The 20,797-nt window shown below is 42.0% G+C and overlaps 2 protein-coding genes across 3 annotated transcripts in view; one reads left to right on the forward strand and one right to left on the reverse strand.

Annotated features, from left to right (window-relative positions):
- The first annotated feature begins 5,754 nt into the window (after positions 1-5,754).
- On the forward strand, positions 5,755-13,193 carry LOC147023468 (partitioning defective 6 homolog beta-like). The gene is made up of 3 exons (XM_085888887.1): positions 5,755-5,957; positions 6,519-6,765; positions 11,179-13,193. Exons 1-3 carry the CDS (start codon positions 5,898-5,900, stop codon positions 11,937-11,939), a joined length of 1,068 nt encoding a protein of 355 aa, XP_085745013.1. The 5' UTR covers positions 5,755-5,897; the 3' UTR covers positions 11,940-13,193.
- A 263-nt stretch (positions 13,194-13,456) lies between these two features.
- The window catches only part of LOC147023469 (secretagogin-like), a 68,673-nt gene continuing 61,332 nt past the window's right edge, over positions 13,457-20,797 (reverse strand). For both annotated transcript variants that reach the window (XM_085888889.1, XM_085888888.1), the window contains one exon: positions 13,457-15,140. In XM_085888889.1, coding sequence (XP_085745015.1) covers positions 15,006-15,140 — 135 coding nt within the window. In that variant the 3' untranslated portion in view covers positions 13,457-15,005. The remainder of the gene's footprint in view (positions 15,141-20,797) is intronic.

The raw sequence follows: 20,797 nt of genomic DNA on the forward strand, positions 1-20,797 counted from the left end.
GGACGTTATTGCCCGAACTCTTTCTGTCCATTGTAATCCTTTGAAGGTGACCAACATCAACCTGCAAGCTTTTCACATTAACATTGTATCTCCCTATCGATGCTCCAGGAGGAAAAGAAAGTTTTACAAGGACAAGGACATCGGTTAACAGAAGGCATGGTGGATGTAACAGTGCGGACGATATAGAACAAGAGAGCAGTGTCGGGAAGGGTAGTGCAGGGTGTTCGTGGTGGGCGATCAGGATCGGCAGGGGGGGAGGGGTGATGTTTGAATTAAGGATGGTAAGGGGTTGGGGGAGGTGGGAAAGGATTACGTGCCTCCAAACACGTGTATCCATTTGAGGTCAGCGCAGTTCCGTTCCCGCCCTTATGGCTTTCATCAGCAGGGTTGTTAACTCCGAACCGAGGAGCAGTTCCCGACCTGCTCCGGACTCCTGTGAAGGCACGACGGTTACAGCACATCCAGGATGCACTAACTGTGGGTTCTTCGGATATCTGGCATCATTAAACAACGGCATAAAATAAATAAACAATCAAATAAATACATTTGGCTGAGAGAGGTACTCATACGTTGCATCTTTGGCTTTTGAGTTGACAAGTCTGGGTTCGATTCCGCCCGCGATGATGATGTTGCATCAAGGAGTATGCCGCTCCTCATATGGGACGTTTTAAGCCAGTTGTCCTGTATACCTGAATTTATTTTGCACGTTAAAGACCCCACGGTACCTTTCAAAAGGAGTTTGTGATTGGTCGTCGTTCCCTTGCCTTGGTAGGTTCTGAATTCTTGCCCGAAATGATACAAAGGGGGGCACTGCATCAGCGGCATGGCTGTGCCTCCAGAAATGATGCAATCCACATGCAGGTGCTGCAGCCACGTGATAATGACATTTTTATACAACTACAACTACCCACCTTCTTGTGGGGTCGGATGCATGAGTTTTTTTCCTCTCCATACCCCTCGATCCCAAGCATCCTCTTTCTGCACCCCCTTATTCCCCTTAGCAACTGCATCCATATTAAAGACCTGCTTTCACCAGATCCCCCCCCCCCTTCTCCCTCATGAGCACTTTCCTGAACCAACACCGACACGATAATGAGAACGGAATTGAGACGTGTCGAATATGATTTGAAAATTTGAATGCTGAGATACTTTTTTTCAAGAACACCTTTCCTGGGTTACAGAACACGGGTATACCTTCGATTTGAAGTTAGCTGTCTCGCAGGATTCTTCAGAACCAGATGGATAGTGTTCGAGCCATTTTAACGGACAATCGGCTTTCTTTCTTTTCATTGATTATGATGATTGGTGGATTTACCTGGGTACACCGATCCGGGGGTCTCTTTTGGGAAACATACCTGCCCAGGAGTTTACATTGTTGGATATCATGTGTTGAGGGGTATCGAGTATGAAGATATCTAGCCATCCCATTCCCATGAGGAAAAACAAACAAAACAAGTTTAGCTTCCCATTGTTGTTCTTTCACGACGACAATTATTCCCACCTTCTCGCAGCTTCCAGCTGGGATGCGAGGACACGAAGAATGCAACGAGGGTGGGAAGGTTTGTGTGAAGAATGAAATAATCATTCCTTCCCCCCCCACCCCCCCCCCGGGCTTATCTTACCTGCAATCCAAGGTTCGGTGCCAGCTCGTGGATCGTGGAATATTGGAGCTCATGGCTTGCTTGGTGTTCCCATCTGAGCACATAACTCATGATGACAGGAACCTGGGTTCCAATTCCCCACACTCTGGTGATTTGTCTACTCCATACTGGAATCTCAGCACTTAATGGAAAACTTGTAGGGAACTCGGTAGAGCGCGTACCTCCACCACGCAATGGCTGATCCACGAGAACATATCCGGCCCAACACATTTTTGAAATATCATGCTATAAAGCACGATATCATTTTTGGCCCTATCTCTCAATGGTGAAGAATCACTTTCAAAATCAAATAATTTTCGTATCCAGATCCGGATTCGGACCTTCACCAAAATCAAATCAGTTCGTCCTTGTCACCAACCCATCCTGCCCACCAAATTTCATCCAAATCCGTCCACAACTTTTTGAAATATCCTCAACAAAGGCAGACAAACAAAGACAGACAAACAGAAAGGGGTGAAAACATAACCTCTTCATCTTCAGTGGTGGAGGTAATGAAGATGACATGTCCTCTTCTCCTTATCAGATTCCTTACCTGACGTGTCCTTACTTTACATGATGACCTCCTGTCCTTACCTGATGTATCGTCGACCGTCATAAGCCTGTGAAAAAAATTCAGCTTTCTTTTTTGGTCTGCCATGATGACCCTTCAAGATGAATTATTTTGCTTTCAAGAGGGAGCGCATTTGAGGGAGTGCAGATGTGATCAAAGGATCACTTGGAGTGGAAAGACATTCGGATTATGTGAGATCAGGAGGCATTTGACCAGTTGAAGGGTCAGGAATCATGTGCACGATCTGTCCATTGTACCCTTAAACTATGGACATCTCACCTTGCCCACCCTGTAGCTTACTTCAGTCCCTTGCAGGACAAAGGCCTCCCGTCAATCTTATAATAGTTATCATGTGCAGCCTGTAGCTGCTGGTTGCATCATTTTCTGATGCAGTGCCCTCTATTACCAGTACCACTGGTACTCCTTTCACCAACCTCAACCTCAGAAGGATGACAGGCTGTCAACCCACCTGGTATTAATTCAACGAGTAGGGGGCTCAAACTCAACGCCCTAAGTTCGAAAGCCAACACCAGGCTCACATTTTTATCATAAACACGTCATACATGGATGGTTTAGATGCCTCGAACGATCAATAAACTCGAAGCGACTAGACAAGGATAATTAAAGGCTCTTCCCGATAGAGTAATGACATAGTATTTATATCGTATTTATATAGTATTAACATAGTATTTATATAGTATTAATATAGCATTATATCGTATTAACATCGTATTTATATAGTATTTATATAGTATTTATATGGTAGAAAATATAGTATTTATCTGGTATTAATAAAGTATTTATATAGTATTTATATCTTATTAGTATTACATTTATGTAGTATTTATATCGTATTTGTATAGGATTTATATAGTATTTATATTGTATTTATATCTTATTAGTATTACATTTCTGTAGTATTTATATCTTATTTATATAGGATTTATATAGTATTAATATAGTATTTATATGGAAGAAAATATAGTATTTATATGGTATTAATATAGTATTTATAAAGTATTCATATAGTATTAACATAGTATTTATATCTTATTAATATTACATTTATGTAGTATTTATATCGTGTTTATATAGTATTAACATAGTATTTATATAGTATTAATATAGCATTTATATAGTATTAACATCGTATTTATATAGTATTTATATGGTAGAAAATATAGTATTTATATGGTATTAATATAGTATTTATATCTTATTAGTATTACATTTATGTAGTATTTATATCATATTTATATAGGATTTATATAGTATTTATATAGTATTTATATCTTATTAGTATTACATTTCTGTAGTATTTATATCTTATTTAAATAGGATTTATATAGTATTAATATAGTATTTATATGGAAGAAAATATAGTATTTATATGGTATTAATATAGTATTTATAAAGTATTCATATAGTATTAACATAGTATTTATATCTTATTAATATTACATTTATGTAGTATTTATATCGTATTTATATAGTATTAACATAGTATTTATATAGTATTAATATAGCATTTATATAGTATTCACATAGTATGTATGCCCCGGTTAGAATAGGTGTACCATATCCCTGTGTCGTAATAGGCGACCAGGGTTGCGTCAGGAAGGGCATCCGGTGTAAAACCTATGCCAAATCATTATGCGGATCATAACGGATGATCTGCTGTGGCGACCCCTAAAGGGAGCAGCCCAAGGAAGCAGAAGAAGAAGATAGTATTAACATAGTATTTATATAGTATTAACATAGCATTTATATCGTATTAACATCGTATTTATATAGTATTAATATATTATTTATATGGTAGAAAATATAGTATTTATATGGTATTAATATCGTATTTATTTAGTATTTATATCTTATTAGTATTACATTTATGTAGTATTTATATCGTATTTATATCATATTTATATTAGTACGTATTAATATAGTATTAATATGGTAGAAAATATCGTATTTATATGGTATTAATATTGTATTTATTTAGTATTAACATAGTATTTATATCTTATTAGTATTACATTTATGTAGTATTTACATCGTATTTATATAGGATTTATACAGTATTCATATTGTATTTATATAGTATCAATAGCATGAATGTGGTATTTAAATAGTATTGATATTGTATTTATTCTTGGTGTTGGATAGCCTGATGTTGGCGCAGTGGTTAGGGCAGTGGCTTGGGATCCAAAAGGTCCTGAGTTCAAGCCCCGTTGGGCCACTGAATTAATACACCAGGGGGTTGACTCAGCCTGTCATCCTTCCGAGGTCGGCGAAATGAGTACCAGTGTACTGGGCCGGTGTATACCCCGGTTAAAATAGGTGTACCATATCCCTGTGTCGCAAGAGGCGACCAGGGTTGCGTCAGGAAGGGCATCCGACGTAAAAAAAACATGTGCCAAATCACTATGCGGATCATACGGATGATCCGCTGTGGCGACCCCTAATGGGAGCAGCCGAAAGAAGAAGAAGAAGATTTATTCTTGGTGTTGGCTTAATGGTAAGGGTGGTGGGCTTGGGAACCTCAGATCCTGAGTTCAAATCCCACTTGGCTGTTGAATTAATACCAGGTGGGGTTGACTCTGCCTGTCATTCTTCTCAGGTTCTCAAAATGAGTGCCAGCTTGCTGGTATCCTGTGTCAGAGTGGTGACCCGTCCAGGATTGTGCCCAATAGCCAAGGAGACTGCTTAGGCAGCACCAATGCTCTTCACAGAGTATGGTCCCAATGGATGGATATAGATAGTATTTCCCAGATATTTGCCTCTGCCATTGAGGATTGAAGGAGGTTATGTTTTCATCCCTGTTTGTTTGTGTGCAGGATGTCTCAAAAAGTGGTGAACAGATTTGGACGAAACTTGGTGGACACATTCGGTGTGTGACAAGGAAGAGTGGATGAGATTTTGGTGGAGATTCGAATGTGGATCTGGATACGAGAATTATTTAATTTTTGAAGTGATTATTCCCCAGATAGGGCAAAAAACGATATAATACACGATATTTCAAAAATTTATTGTGCCTGATATGTTCTCGTGGATCAGGTATTGCGTGGCGCAGGTACGTGCTCAACCGAGTGCCCTTCTCGTTATCTATGTATAACATACGCTTCCTTGAGAGTGTTGCCCACACAAAGTTCAAGGTGTGTTTTTTGTTATTATTTTGCACACTTTCAAACAACCGAACTGAAAGGGCCGTCGGCACCGTAATGATCAATTAACTAGAGTATTAAAAACAACCACTTTTTCTAATTGTCCATAAAAAAAACTATCCAATATCGATCAGTTCTTGGCTCTGATCTCTTTCGTTTGTTCCCAAATTACCTGTAATTCCTCCTTCATGACTCATCCCCCTCCCCCCCCAAAAAGGCCTTTTCAAGGGCAAGCTGACATTGCCGCGGCAGCGGTGATTATGTGAAAACACCAACGATTAATCACTAGTTGGCAAAGTCAACGCCATTAGCCTGTGTCGGCAAACCCGTCGGGGTTTGATTTCCAAATAAGGTCCGTGACGCATGTGACGTCACGGCGTGACGCGAGACGCGGGTTATAAAGACGACGGGATCTGGACGGGTGCCCGGTTTCCCCGAAATCTCTGCGGGCTCTTGATCCCCCACGAGCAGCAAGGCAGGTAAACGGCAGCAGTTCTCGGCAAGCCGAGGCACCGTCCGTGGAGCATGACCCGGAGCCAGAAACCCGCGTTTCGGACTGAGGATCGAATCGAGGTCAAGAGCAAGGTGAGCTCACGTTCGGGCACTTACGTCACGTGTTGTGGTTGTGCATCATTCCGCACCGTGTGTGTGTGTGTGTGTGTGTGTGTGTGTGTGTGTGTGTGTGTGTGTGTGTGTGTGTGTGTGTGTGTGCGCGCGCGCGTCTCGTGGCGCGTTCACATAACTGCTTCACGCTACGACATCACAACGCCATTTATAATTTACATTATTTTTTTTTCTTTTGTACTGAGGTTTTTTTTTTTTTTGTGTGAATTAACGGTAATGACGTCATTTATATGGGTTCAAGTAAATGGTTGTGGCTTGTGGGAAAAGTGTGTGTGTGTGTGTGTGTGTGTGTGTGTGTGTGTGTGTGTGTGTGTGTGTGTGTGTGTGTGTGTGTGTGTGTGTGTGTGTGTGTGTGTGTGTGTGTGTGTGTGTGTGTACCGTTTCGCATGCGATGTATACATACTATGCACTCAATCATACCTACCTCCACCTGTGTCTCGGTTTAAGATGATGCTGTTGATGTGACCCCCCCCCCTTCACCCCCCCCCTCCCCACCATGGCTTTGTTGCGCCTCTCCTGCAGCTTGGAGCAGAATTCCGACGGTTTAGTTTGCTCCGCGCAGCGCCAGGCTCCGTCGAAGAGCTCTGGGCTCTGCTCCGTGCCTTGCATTGCCTCCGCGACGGCACGACCCTCCGACTACAGTACGCTGCCCCCGGCGGAGAGCTCTTGCCCATTACCAATTGTCACAACTACGCCCGTGCCCTGGCTGCAACCTCATCCACCTCCACCGCCGTGGGCAATCCGTTCCGTCTTTTCCTGCTCACTGACGGTGGGTTTCTCAGAGTACTGTATAATGTCTTGTTGCCATGACAACGAACCAGATACTTGGTTGGTGTCCTGCAAACACTGGGACGTATGGATCACCAGACTGCATTGTTTTTTGTATTAATTGACGCAATGATCATGAAATGTACAGAATATGATTTTTGTACAACAAGGAATATTTTTATTATGAGACTTCAGGGATTGTTCTGTTTATTTATCTTGTGGATTTGTTTGGCACTTCCTTTCATATGCTGTGCAATCTGGTAGTGGTGGCTGACTTTGTCATTGAAATACTGGTTATGTCCACCACTGAAGATGGACTGAGGTCATGTTTTCACCCATGTCTGTCTCTCTGTCTGTCTGTCTAAGCAAGATGTTATCTCAAAAGCTTGTGGACTGATTCGTATTAAACTTTGTAGACAGGTTGGGTGTGTGACGAGGACAAATTGATTAGATTTTGGAGAAAGATCCAGATACCACAATGATTTTTTTTTTAAGTGATTCTTCACCATTGAGAGATACGAGCAAAAATGATACGTCGCACGATATTTACAAAAATTTGTGGACGGATTATGACAAAGCCAGGTGGATGAGTAAGGTGTGTGTGACCAGAACAAGCCGATTAGATGTTGGTGAATGTCTGGAGGCAGATCCGGCCCATCGTTAGGATACAATACGTAGACTCAGCCGAATGCAGATATGCGCTCAACCAAGTGCCGTTCTTGTTTATTACCTCCACCACCGAAGGTGAAGGAGGTTATGTTTTCACCCTTTTATGTTTGTTTGTCTTGTTATTTTGTTTGTTTGTTTCTTTGTGCAGGATATCTCAAAAAGTTATGGACTGATCTGGATGAAATTCTGTGGACAGGTTGGGTGTGTGACAAGGAAGACCTGATTAGATCCGGATCCGACAACTATAATTTTTTTTTGTAATTCTTCACCATTGAGGGATAGGGCTAAACTGATGTATAGCATGATATCTCAAAAAGTTCTGCACGGATTCGGGTGAAACTTGGTGGACAGGTTGGGTGTGTGGTAAGGACGAATTGATTCCAATTTTGGTGAAGATCTGAAATGCCAATCCAGATTTGGATATGAGGATTTAATTTTTTTAAAAGTGATTCTTCATTGAGAGATATGGCCAAAAACAATATGTTGCAGGATTAGATATTTTAATGTATTGGGCCAGATATATTCTCGTGGATCAGGCATTACGTGGCAGAGGTATGCGGTCTACCGAGTGCCATTCCAGTTCTTAAATTTAGTGAAGTAAGGTTGCCTTTTGTGTATTATCCAATCATGTCACCTGGCATGTGGAGCTTTTTATGGACTTTCGCCATTTTCTTCGTTCTTGGGGCCACCACATTCCGATTAGTCACTCGATGTTAGTCACTTGAAATCCAAACCCATCTGAATTGGTGTCATGTAGATTGTGTGAGTCTTTACAATTGTCCTCTAATATAGAGACCATGATGATGACTAAAGTTAATCATGTCAATATGAGTTCAATGTTTATCAGGGGGTGCCTCTTGGCTTCAACAAAGAGCTAAGCTGATATGCAATACAGTTTGCATAAGCATTTGGTCAAGATGGTGAAACAGCTGACATCATACTTGTTGAGAATGAGGTCATTTATTATATCAAAGAATCAGAAGTTCTGAATTCTTAAAAAGATTTTGTAAATGAAATCGAATTGGGAAATGAAGGTGGGATTGTGGCAGCATAGGAGGCTTGCTTGTGTTTGTGCAAGTTTTATTATCTTTTTTTTTTTTTTTTGGACATAAAATTGAACAAGGATCAATAGCAGTGCCACAAATGGGAGAAAAGATGAACAAAAGTATCGGTGTGCGCAAAACGTGGATTTTAAGTTGTCCATTTTGAAAATCTGTGACATTCTCTATTGCGTGCAATCGCTGCTTTTGAGACTGATAGTTGGCTGATAATAAAGTAAAAGATCTGGCAGGATGACCGAGAGGTATGCACAAAACCCCACTGAGTTGTCTATTCTGGCTTGGAATCTCGACCAAGCTATAAACTGTCATTCTGGTGCCTCGCAGGGAGGGTGATCCATCGGCGTGTGTGCTGTCCCTTTCATGGATGTTAAAGTGGGTGTCCCATCTGCCAGCATTGGTGGACATTAAATTGCTGCTCTAACCCACGGGGGTGGGTGTGGGGGCATGGGGGTGGCATTGCATCAGCGGCGTACTCATGCTCCCAGCAATGATGCAATCGGTAGCCACAGGCTGCAGATGACATGAATGAAGGAAAGGACAAATGCATGCAAGTATTTTGGTGCAGTTTGGGATGTGCTTGCTATTCTTTACTGTTCAGAGTTCTTGGCAAACGAACAAAGGAAATGTAGCTCTCCGCTCTAACACAGCTCAGTTTTGGTACTATTCCAAACGAGCGGAGCACCACTCGTGTATGTGTGATGGGAGCTGTACGGGTGGAGTTTTTTTGTGTTTTTTTTTTTTTTTGCTGATGAGCATACCTCTCTACATCGACAGCAATTAGTTGACTTTCTCTCAAGGATCTTCATTGAAATTTTGCTTAGAATCGTTATACAAGCTATTCTTCTCCGAATGGACAATGTGCAAGGCCTGTTGGAAATCTCAGATCTATTAATGGCAATGCTTCCAAATCTGTATTTTAAAATTTCTGAATACATTCAAACATAAATTAACCCTCAAATTGTCGTAATCTGCTCATTGTATTCAAGGCTGTCCAAATTCCTTGAGCATTTAGGCAATTAAAATCTGGTTCTGTGTGGCAATTATCAGATTGTGTGTGTGTGTGTGTGTGTGTGTGTGTGTGTGTGTGTGTGTGTGTGTGTGTGTGTGTGTGTGTGTGTGTGTGTGTGTGTGTGTGTGTGTGTGTGTGTGTGTGTGTGTGTGTGTGTGTGTGTGTGTGTGTGTGTGTGTGTGTGTGTGTGTGTGTGTGTGTGTGTGTGTGTGTGTGGCCACTGGTGGAGTGTGCACCAAATAGCTATCCAACGGCCTAATCCTTCATTTGAAAATAGCTCTTTCAACTCCAATGTAATTAATCTTGTTTAAGTGGCACCGCATCGGTACAACTATGAATTTTCACAAAGGCATTCACAGGTGGACCATGTTTTCAGGAACATGATGTTCTAAAACTTGCCAGAGCTGACGTCTGTGCAAGTCAGCAGTAACTTATTTGATAGTCTCATGCTGTGGCCTGATAAGTCACTTTCCGGGACACTTAATTTTGCAAATGCCTGCCCAGATAGGTTTATCCTTCCACTATTATCCTCGCCGTAGCATTAACTCAAGCTGTCGTTGTCTCTGTAAATTTCCTGTTGCGTCGCTTCGAGGTATATTGGCCTTTACTAACCCAGGGGCTGGGTGGGTTTTGGGGTCAAATGTGCACCTTGTGGGCTGTGGAATGCTATTGGGGAGGAAGCAGAATGCAGCTACCCCTTATCGGTTTGCATTGGAGTACAGCTCGTCGTTATTGCCATGGAATGTCAAAAAGCAGGTTAACGGAAAGGGTTCTCGAGAGACCCGAGCACATTTTTGATCCCACCTGTCATCTAGCAATCGTGAAAATGAAAATAAATAAAATGCAAAACCAGTGCCGGCCATCCAGGGTTCTTGCACTCTTGTGTGTTCTTTGTGCATAAATCGGTATTGGGGTACGACATGGTAAAACTATGAATACGCAAGGTGACAAGTAGTTTTTGTGTGTGAAGGGAGGGTGACGGATGTGATTAGACACGAGTGCAAGATCGTGACAACAACATTTTAGGACAGATATGGTCTGGCAAATGGCATCTCGAAATATGTTCACCAAAGCATGCCTTAGATATTTGAGAGGTGCTGTAACCACTTCAGTCTTTTTGATTTTGCTTACTTGTGTTCATTCTCCTTCTCTGAACAATTACCTTTTAAAGGTGATGACAAATTTTGTATTCATTTGGATCAGTGTTGGCAGGATAGCCGTGAGGTGTGCACGCTCGCTTCTGAGCTGTCGAGCCTGGCTTTGAAACAAGCTATAAACCGTCGTCCTGGTATTCCTTATAAAGGTTGTTGCATCTGTGTGTGCCATCTTATGAGAAGGATGTAGAGCTCGATGACTTCGCTGCTGGCAATTTTCATTGGTGGACATTGAAGTTTCCTGGTGGTGTCTTTGCTGAAGAGTAGGCGAGTTATCGCCAGCATCCTGAACAGATTGCAAATTCATTCCACCTTTAGTCAAATGTCAGGCCTGGCCAGTGAAGGACTTGAGCTAAAAACATTCCCTGCCCAACCCCACACGAAGGTGGGAATAATTGTGGCGGTCAAAGAAGCTGTAATACATTTGAATTGGAGTTTATTTGATGACAACCTGATCACATTCTGGAAAAAATGTTTTTACTTATCCTCCCTTCCCTTACATCCCCTCTCTATTCCCTCAGACATGGCAGATACACATGCCAATTCCACACCCGATGGCCGCAAGAGAACGGGTAGACCTCGGCCTGTTGTAGGCCCTCCCATTGACTTCCACCCCCTCGCCTCGGTCATCGATGCAGACGTTCTCCCAGCATCACTTCTCCGTGTGCGTCTGTATCGTGAGGGCTCGTCGCGACCGTTGGGCTTCTACATTGTAGAGGGGAGTGGTATGGGCCATGACTGTGGTGTGTTCATTTCACGACTGCTGCCATCTGGCCTTGCGGCTTGCTCTGGCCTTCTGGCTGTTGGCGATGAAGTAGTTGAGGTGAATGGTGTGACAGTTTCTGGCCGCTCACTGGATCAGGTGACTGCCATGATGGTGGCGAATGGGCACAACCTTGTAATGACGGTGCGGCCTGCAATGGCACCATTGAGGCCAACTCCACGCCGTGCCTCAATGCAGCCTCAGCGTGCAACCAACAGGGATGGGGGTTCGGCATGGCACAGTGTTTCAACATCTTTTCCTACACAAGTCTGGCCAAACTCTTGGCGTGCCACAAGAACGCAGGCCCCAAAACCTACCGCTACAGAGATTAGTTCGCCTAGTGATGACGACGATGATCAAGACGAAGTGAGGGACTTTGTTCTGCACAACGAACAAAGTTCAAACCAGAATGGTCGTTCCTCCAAGCCAACCATCAAAACCAACGGCACGTCGCGCAAAGGCAGTTTCATTTCTGGACTTGTCAAACGAGAAGGCAACTCAATCACACTGTACATTTAGCATACCCATTCTGGTAATTTAAAATGTTCCTTTTTAGTGAGCCATCGTTGATTTGCAACAGCTTGAAATTCAGACAATGCAAGTTGCCTGTTGTTGCACGGCTCGCTCCGCATATGGCCCGAGCTGCAGTCTTTGCTGTCATATAACTGACACTGACCGAGCCAGTTCGCATGAACACCATCGACTTTGGGGAAATATTTTGCATTCAGTGAATTTGTAGAAAATAGTTTTGTAAACCTGTGCTGCTGTAAATTGTGTGCGAATGTGAGAGTATGATTGTCACTGCTTCTCGGTACACCTGTAACAGACCCTATTACTGTGACTTTACTGTAATGGATGACACGTATGATTCACTTTTAGAAATTAAGGATGTCTGATTGGGTAAACTTTAATGAAAAACCTTGCACAATTTTCAATTTGAACACGATTGCTTTATTTAATTTGTTGGGTTTTTGTGGCTGGTGTGATGGATGGTGAACTGGCATCTCAGAGTATGGGGGTAAATCTGACTGAAGGTTTCTCAGATTCTGGAAATCGAGCTCAGGAGAATGACCAAGTCGATTAAAAAAAAAAATCCAGCTTGCTCGTTAATGATGTTCAGAATGGATATTCTGCCTGACTCGTCTCATCTGGTCTGCGTGAGCAAGTGGGCCACACATTATAGTTGCCTCTATTCCCTGAACAGGGAATAGACAAACCAAAAGCAGTTCACCCCCCCCCCCAAAGCCTTCTTTTCTGAACTGAAAATTTTTTTGCTACCCCTTAAAACAATTTTGTTTGTGAAACTCAGCAGGACCACTCATAATCCTTACCCACTGTGAAACATGTACGTTTTGATATTTAATCAGTATTTACTGTACAGGTAGATTGAAGTTTTACCATATAACCATATTTTATTTATTTCATCATGATGTATGTTATATTATGCACTTTAAAAGTTCTGCCGCATGTGGTCTAACACATACCCCTTCCCTTTTCCCAGACGGTCTCGTTTTTCACGGCATCTTGCTTGAATCACCTTATTAAGCTGATGTCATATTGATATACAAATATATAATTTTTGCAGATTAAACTTGAAATGATTGCAGCTTGAGATCTTTTCTTTCAATTATTCTCCTTGTGCTATGGTCACGTATGTTTATTGTCCCACTGTTTATCCTTTGCCCCATTTTGTCTGTTGATCCTTTACTCCTGTCCTGCTTTTCCATGAGCCTCGATACCCGTCTATAAAACAATTCGAAAAGACCCCAAAAACCCTGGTGTGATTATTTTTTTGAGAATATCCAAACAATTTGGTGCTTCGTTTCGGGAGGAATTCCATGTAGACGTAAGGGGTGGAGTGGAATGGGTGGTGTTTGGTATTTGTCACCACATTGCATCAGTAAATTGATGGTGTGAAGCATTAAATATGCAAGTAAAATAAATTTGGGACTTCTTGACTACATCAGGGTCAAACGAGTAATGTTTTTTATTATTTTTATGAAAGGTAACATTAAAATGAAAAGTGATGCCAAGAATGTTTTTGGTACATTTTTAATGATTGATGTGCACTCAGTAAGTATTGGATGAGTCAACTTGGCTTTTTGCCGATCAGTTTCCAGCGAAGGTATGTGCTCTGAGTTTGAATTTAATCATAATATGAGTGTAGCTCATGTAACAGTATGACATCATTCGTGCTTTGCCGGTGATAAAAATGCGTGCAGGCTTAAGATTAAAATATTGCCTAAACTTCAAAGCATGCAACAACGACCTTCCCTATACTACCCCAGGTCCACTTGATTTAATTTTCACTCTACTCAAAGTCATCATCCAAAAAGATTTGTGAACTTTCAGATTTTTGAAGATTTAAAACTTGCATTTAAACAATTGAAGTCAAAAGGTTAAAATTGCTCCCTTTAAGCCACCAAACGTACAATTATTGGCTTAATTTGAAATATCATATTTGAAGACCATTCTGTTGGTGGTGTGGAATAGCATGAAGTGCACTTGTGGATAAACCAGGTATTGTTCGTTTCAAAAGAAACTTTCATTGTAATAATTTGATGCAAATTGGTGTTTCCTATTTCTAAACCTGCTCTTTATTGCCCTCTTTTGTTACACCTGTTGCAGTGCACCATCTGGACAAATATTTTTCTCTTGAGGCTTTGCCCTAGGGCTTTCGGTACATATTTGAAGGTCTACGGATTCAAAAATGGCATTTGGCTTTCGTGCTGTTCTATTTCCATTTGCTTCTCAACATGCATCCTGTACTTGACTTCAGTAGTCTTGTCACTTTTAAATGTTTCACCTGAACAGCAAAAAAAACTTTTCAGCCACACTGTTTTGCAGATAGGTGTTTATATTCAATTTAAAAGCTAAAGAACGATTATCTTTACTTTCAGCAAAGTCACTTGCTCATTGCAAATCGTATTAACCTTCTTTGTACATTGCAACAAGCGATACCTATGGAGTCAAGAAAACCTCGTTATATTTCCAATGTGCGAGTTAGCACGTTGGACTTTGGACAAGACACATACACGTAACAATAGTTTAAACATAGTACCACTTGGCTCCCACACCAGCAGTTTTCAAACGTTCCCTCTCACAATAATAAAAACTAAAAGGGCACTCAGAGCATATCCCTTCGCGAGGCAATCCCTGATCCAGTAGAACATATCAGGGCCAATAAATGTTTGAAATATGCTTGTATATCGTTTTTGGCCCCAACTCTCAATGGAGAAGAATCCCTTTAAAAATAAACTTATTGTGTCGATTTGGATCTACACCAAAATTGAATCATTTCGTCCTTGTCACACTCAACCTGCCCACAATTTTCATCTGAATCTACCCACAACTGTTCTTTGAAATATCCTGAAAACAAACAGGAGTGAAAACATCACCTCCTTCCACCTTCGGTGGCAGAAGCAACGAGGCAAGGCCAAACGCACACCTCATGAAAGAAGTCTTAAATAGCAAACTGTATGCTTGGAGAGTCTAAACATGCTTTAATAAAGTACCAAGCAGAGCAGAGGAATATATTCTGCCGTTAGGGTGTTATATTAAGGAAGAAAAGATAAGATGTATCGATTAACAAGGCTTGCTCAAGCGAAGGCCGAGGATGAGAGCAAGTTCCCACTTTTGGATTTTCCCATCCTGGTTGGAGTCGCATCGTTTCAGCAGAGACTGAGTGAGCTGTGAGAGTTCTCCGGCACTCACGGATGGCTGCAAGACAGACCATTGCGCAGACACACGTACCAAAGGGGAATCAAAGTGTCAGAGTCGACACATTCAGCAAGCACGTAGCTCGGGTCTAATAACCTCGGAAAGTGTTTAGAATGCCCCCCCCCCCAAAAAAAATAACATAATAGGCACAAATACTGTCTGTCTGTCCCACACTGAAACACTCCTCGAAGAGAAAAGAAGTAGAGGTTGCTTCAAATTAATCCAAACCGATGGGAAAATAATTTATTTTCAAACAGACAAGGTAATTGAACGCCTTTGGTTCACCAAATAATTTTCTCACTGGGCTTCCTTGCTTGGCGCTCAGTATTTAAAAACGATACTGAACGACCAGACAACCATCGTGCAGGCTTGCTGGTCCGAATGGCCTCCTGTATTGAAGTTTCTTGAACTCATAGCAGGGTGGAGTTCATGCTGGAAATGCAAAGTGTTGCTTTGTAACTGAGTATTACCGGTCTGTATGCCTGGTGTTGGCTTCATGGTTAGGGTGGTGGGCTTGGGATCCTCGGATCCTGAGTTCAAATTCCACTTTTCTGTTGAATTCATACCAGGTGGGGTTGACTCTGCCTATCATCCTTCTGAGGTTGGCAAAATGAGTGCCAGCTTGCTGGTATCCTGTGTCGGAGTGGTGACCCGTCCAGGATTGTACCCAATAGGCAAGGAGACTGCAAAGGCAGCACCAACGCTCTGCACAGAGTCTGGTCCTAATGGATGGATTACTGGTCTGGAGAATCATTTATAACTGTGTGATAAAGTCAGCAAGTATTTTGGTGTTTTAACACAACATGGGGAGAGTTGGGAATTAGTGGTGGGAAGGAGTTTGTAGAGTGAGTAAGGAATGTAAGAAAGTACAGGAGTCATGGGTGCTGATAGTGCTCACCACAAGTTTACTTCTCTATTTTCGAGCTTTGCGAATGACTAACACGTGCAGTAAGTAGTGAGAAAGGAAATTGGGAGTCCATCAGAGCTCTGGACTCAAATTTCTTTTCTCACTAATAATGTGTGTGTGTCGCTTTAAGTTTGAGCTCACCTGGATTTTAGTCAGGTGAGCTTATGCGATCGAGCAGTGTCCATAGATGAGAGCGAGTCAGTCCTTAAACACTTCAATATTATCGCTTGAACCAAGCACGTAATTTTGATGAAACTTGGTCACGAGCTTCATATCTGATGCTGAACGAAGGTGTATCGAACGCGTCAAAATCTGTGGTCATTAAGGGGGTGTATGGGGGTGGGAATTGAACCCCTTCAAATAGATATTTGCTCTCTTCTCTGAAAACCACAAAAGCAATTTCAATGAAACTTGACGACAACCTTCGTCACCCACGATGTACCAAAGTTTGGTCACGGCATTAAAAAAAAAACAAAAAAAAAAACTCAGAGTCTAAGGGGGTCTGGGGGGGGGGTTGAGTGTTGCTCCTGATCCAGATGAGATTCAGGACTTGTGGTCCTATTTTTTTCCGACTGCAGCCAAGATAATATTTCTTGTTAATGTAGTTATCAATAAAGTTAATGTCATCATCATTAAATACCAAATTTACCTTGGAGCTAACTTGTCCTGACTTAATTCCCAGCCTGACGATAAAGTGTCTGCAGAGTGCTTCGTGCCTTTTACATACGTCTATGCAAAAAAGCTACAATGACTTGAACTAAATCATTTGCATGGAAATTTTTGCACAGGAGGCCATTCGGCCCATCATGCCTGTGCCACACCAATACCAGATTAATATTAATAAATATGGATTAACAAATTCATCAATACCCCTTCCCTGCATGTGCAGCCTTTTGGCTGCTATACTGGTACTCATGTCGCTAACCTTGAAGGATGACAGGCTGAGTCATCCCCCTGGTGTTAATTCAGTGGCCAACAGGGCTTGAACTCAGGACCCTAAGATCCCAAGCCACCACCCTAACCGCTAAGCCAACACCCGGTTGATTTACATCATTACCTTTCTGGAGACAGGCCTCAGCCATAACCTCTCCATCACCATCCCCCTCTACAGGCAATGTCAATCTTTCCTCCCCCATCTCCATCACTCACCTCTTCCTGACTCACCGATGAGCAGTCGAGCCTGGGTTCGAATCTCGGCACAACTATAAACTGTCATCCTGGTGTTTTTCATTCGAGGTGAGGCACACGTGTATCCTGTCCCTTGGATGGGGGTTAAACTAGATGTCTCATTTGCCAGCATTAATTGGTGTAAGTTCAAGATCCCATGGTGTCCTTCACAGAGTAGGTGGGATATCACCGGAATCCTGAACGAATTTCGAATTCCTGTGAAACCCCTACAGCAGCACTGTATCAGCGGCACTCCCAGCAATGATGCAGACCTACAGCACAACCCTCCACCCTACTTACCCAACCACCTTCTTCAATGAGTATATTAAAGCTTGGTGTATGTGCCATGCATTGTCCTAGTTGCAGCGCACTCTATGTGATCGAAACGTCAAACATGAACCATTGTGCACTCTACATATTAATTTGCAAGCTGGGTCTTCTGCTTCATTATTAGATGCTTTTTCTCATCTACACCTGATTCTCTTTATATTTTTTGGAAATGTTAAAATAAATTTAATCTTTCATGTGCTTGTACTATCTGGACATTGCACACTGCTTTAACAAGCGCCCCTCATACGCATCCACCATAACCCGTTTCAGGTGGTGAGAGGTTTGAGCTCGATGACAGCTCAGATAATGAAACGGAAGACCAAGAAAGAACCCGAAGAAGTAAAGAGCAAGGATGGAGTCATCAGGAGGAACCTGGATAGGATTTCGGGTTTCAGCCGTGACTCGACCACCCTCAATCCCATCCAGGCACAGCCAAGTGAGCCTTGCAGAAAAACTTCTGCAATAATTCACTTCTCCTGAGAGATAGATAACGAAAGAGAGGAATAGGGAGCAGAGGAGATTAAAGAGAAGAAAAAGCAAGAATTAGAATGAATGAAGAGGATTGTGACATCATAATAATAACAATAATAATAATAATAATAATAATAATAATAATAATAATAAATTAATTAAAAAATTAGAAAGAAGTGTGAAAGGAACAAAGAACAAAGATGTCGGGAAGAACCCGGACAGATATATTTCAGCAGTTACTCCCCAGGCTCAAACGCAGCAGCATGTACACGCTACCAGAGGTTTTGTGTTAAGGTGGTGGGAATGAAAGGTTGGTGGGGGGGAGGGGGGGAGAGGTGGGGATAGAGAATGATGGAGAAAGTCCCACCAAATCTGAATAACAAATCAAGAAATGCCCCTCTCATGTGCAGAGGCATGACAGAAGTAAATATACACCTTAAATTTCTTCGTTTTGTCTGCATAATCCAGTTTTACTCAGTGATTTGTACTAATATTCGACTATTTCTTTGCAGAAACGAGTTCCTGGGTCTTGTATGGCAATTAATTATGCCTCGAACCCAAGAAGCACACAACCTTTGCGATTTTAAAAGAGGACAAATTGTTGGCCATTTGGAAGGTGGAGTCAGCTACCATCAGTGAGCTCAGAACGTTGGCATTCCACTTTCTACGGTCAATCAGGTGATTGTGCAATTCACCAGCGAAGGCAAGGAATCCACAGCTTCCCGTTCTGGTCGATTTAGACCCTCATAAAGGAGTCTTCGAGCTGTCAAGCATCGAGAAAACTCCCCATTGCAAGGCAGCAGATGTTGCAGAGGAGGTCCAAGTTAGCTCAATAACTGCCGTGTGATACCTTCATCAACTGGGTTACAATGGGAGAGCAGCGAGGAGAAAACCTCTTCTTAGACCAGCCAACATTCAAAGGAGAAAGAAGTGGGCTGACGAGATGGCCAACAGACCCTTGGAGTTTTGGCAAACTGTCATTTTTTTTTTCAGATGAGTCCCAATTTGCTCAATTTTCTGACAGTGGAGGCATATGGGTCTGGAGACTTCCCAGTCAAAAGTTCTCTTTGAACTAATTGCAGCCAACTGTCAAACAAGGTAGTTTTTCAGTGATTGTATGAGCAGCAATATGGAGTGCTGGTCAGTCAGAGCTTGTGGAGTATGTTGGCAACATCAACACTACGATATACATTTCTATCCTTGAGGATGGATGTCTCCCTGTCTTCTCCACTGGTCAGATGGTCAAAAACAACACTGTTCATGGAAGATGGAGCTCCATGCCACACTGCAAAAAATACCAAAGAATGGCAGGACAGAAATGGGATCAAGCGACTTCCATGGTCAAGTCAGTCTCCTGACATGAATCCCATTGAACACCTCTGGGCCATATTGGATCAAGTTGTGCGGAAAAAGTCCAGGAAACCAACATCACGGGCAGAATTGCTAACCCGTTTACGTGGAGCCTGGGCAGAAATCCCACAAGAGAAAATTTCGGAACTCGTTAGTTCTTTGCCTGAAAGAGTAAAAGGAATGAAATCTGCAAATGGCAAGTCTACCAAATACTCGTGTATATAATATGTAATAGGCAAAGCCTAGAAGCAAACGTAGAATTCTTCTTACATTCGCTTCTGACTTTACCTATTACTTGTTCACAACTGTATACGCAATTTCCGGTTACTTCGGCCTGGATTCGGGATCAGCGATCAAATAACGTAAATCACGATTAAAAATTATTTGTTGATGATGCGGGAGATATCTTTATTAAAATCAGTGGAGGAAATATACACCATGTCTGATATTATTTGGGTCTTTCATGTCTCCGACGATGCCTTTGTCTCCCGGCATGCATCATTCCCCATGACAAAAACCGGAAACAAAAAAAAAAAAAACAGAAACAAAACAAAAACAGAAGCAAAAGGGTCATAGCCAACGACACGGATTCACAATTGCCATGGTATTGTGTTGTTTTTGTTGTTTCCTATTCTCTCATGTGCACGCGTTAAGTATGAAGCTCACTGCGTTCGCTATTAAAATGGATCAAATATACTTCAAATGTTCAAAAAATAAATTCATTAAAAATCATGGTGTATATTTACTTCTGTCATGTCTCTGTAGATGCAGGATCAGGAAATTATAACCATCTCACGTGGGTCAGAGCAAGAATGTGAACAAGACCCTTCAGAATGTGATTATAAAACAATGGACTTGGTGAGATGCAGGGTTTTACTCTAGTCTTCCCAATTATTGAGCAAATTTATTTATCCAGTACAATACCTTAGGGTGTGTGGTGTGTGGATGGGGTGTGGTGTGTCATTGGTCATCTCTACAATGCAGGGTTCAGAAGGTGGAATGGAGTCCTCCCAGGTCTCGAAGTATCCACCTCCATTTCGGTAAGGGATTAGGATTCACGGACCCAGCTGTGACGTTTTCTTGTTAATTCTGCCACTGAAGATGGAGGGAGGTTGTGTTTTCACCCCTGTCTGTGTCCATCTGTCTGTCTGTCTGTCACTTGTGAAATCAAAGATTTTTCAAATATAATAGTTAGTCACATGTGTTATTCTCTCTGTCTGTTTGTTACTTGCAAAATCGAAGATTTTTTTCAAATATATTAGTTTGTTATGTGTGTTATTAGCCCCCATTAGACTGAATCTGAAACAGGGGCTAATGGATTTGGCCTCGTCCGTCCATCTGTCTGTCTGTCCATCTGCAGCCATATCTCGGAGATGTATGCACCAATTTTATTCAAACTTGGCTCAAAGACATTACAGGATGGTATACACCT

The sequence above is a fragment of the Eptatretus burgeri genome, chromosome 7 (assembly GCF_056783735.1).
Source record: "Eptatretus burgeri isolate ZD-2024b chromosome 7, Ebu_testis_v1, whole genome shotgun sequence".
In the NCBI taxonomy this organism is placed as follows: domain Eukaryota; kingdom Metazoa; phylum Chordata; class Myxini; order Myxiniformes; family Myxinidae; genus Eptatretus; species Eptatretus burgeri.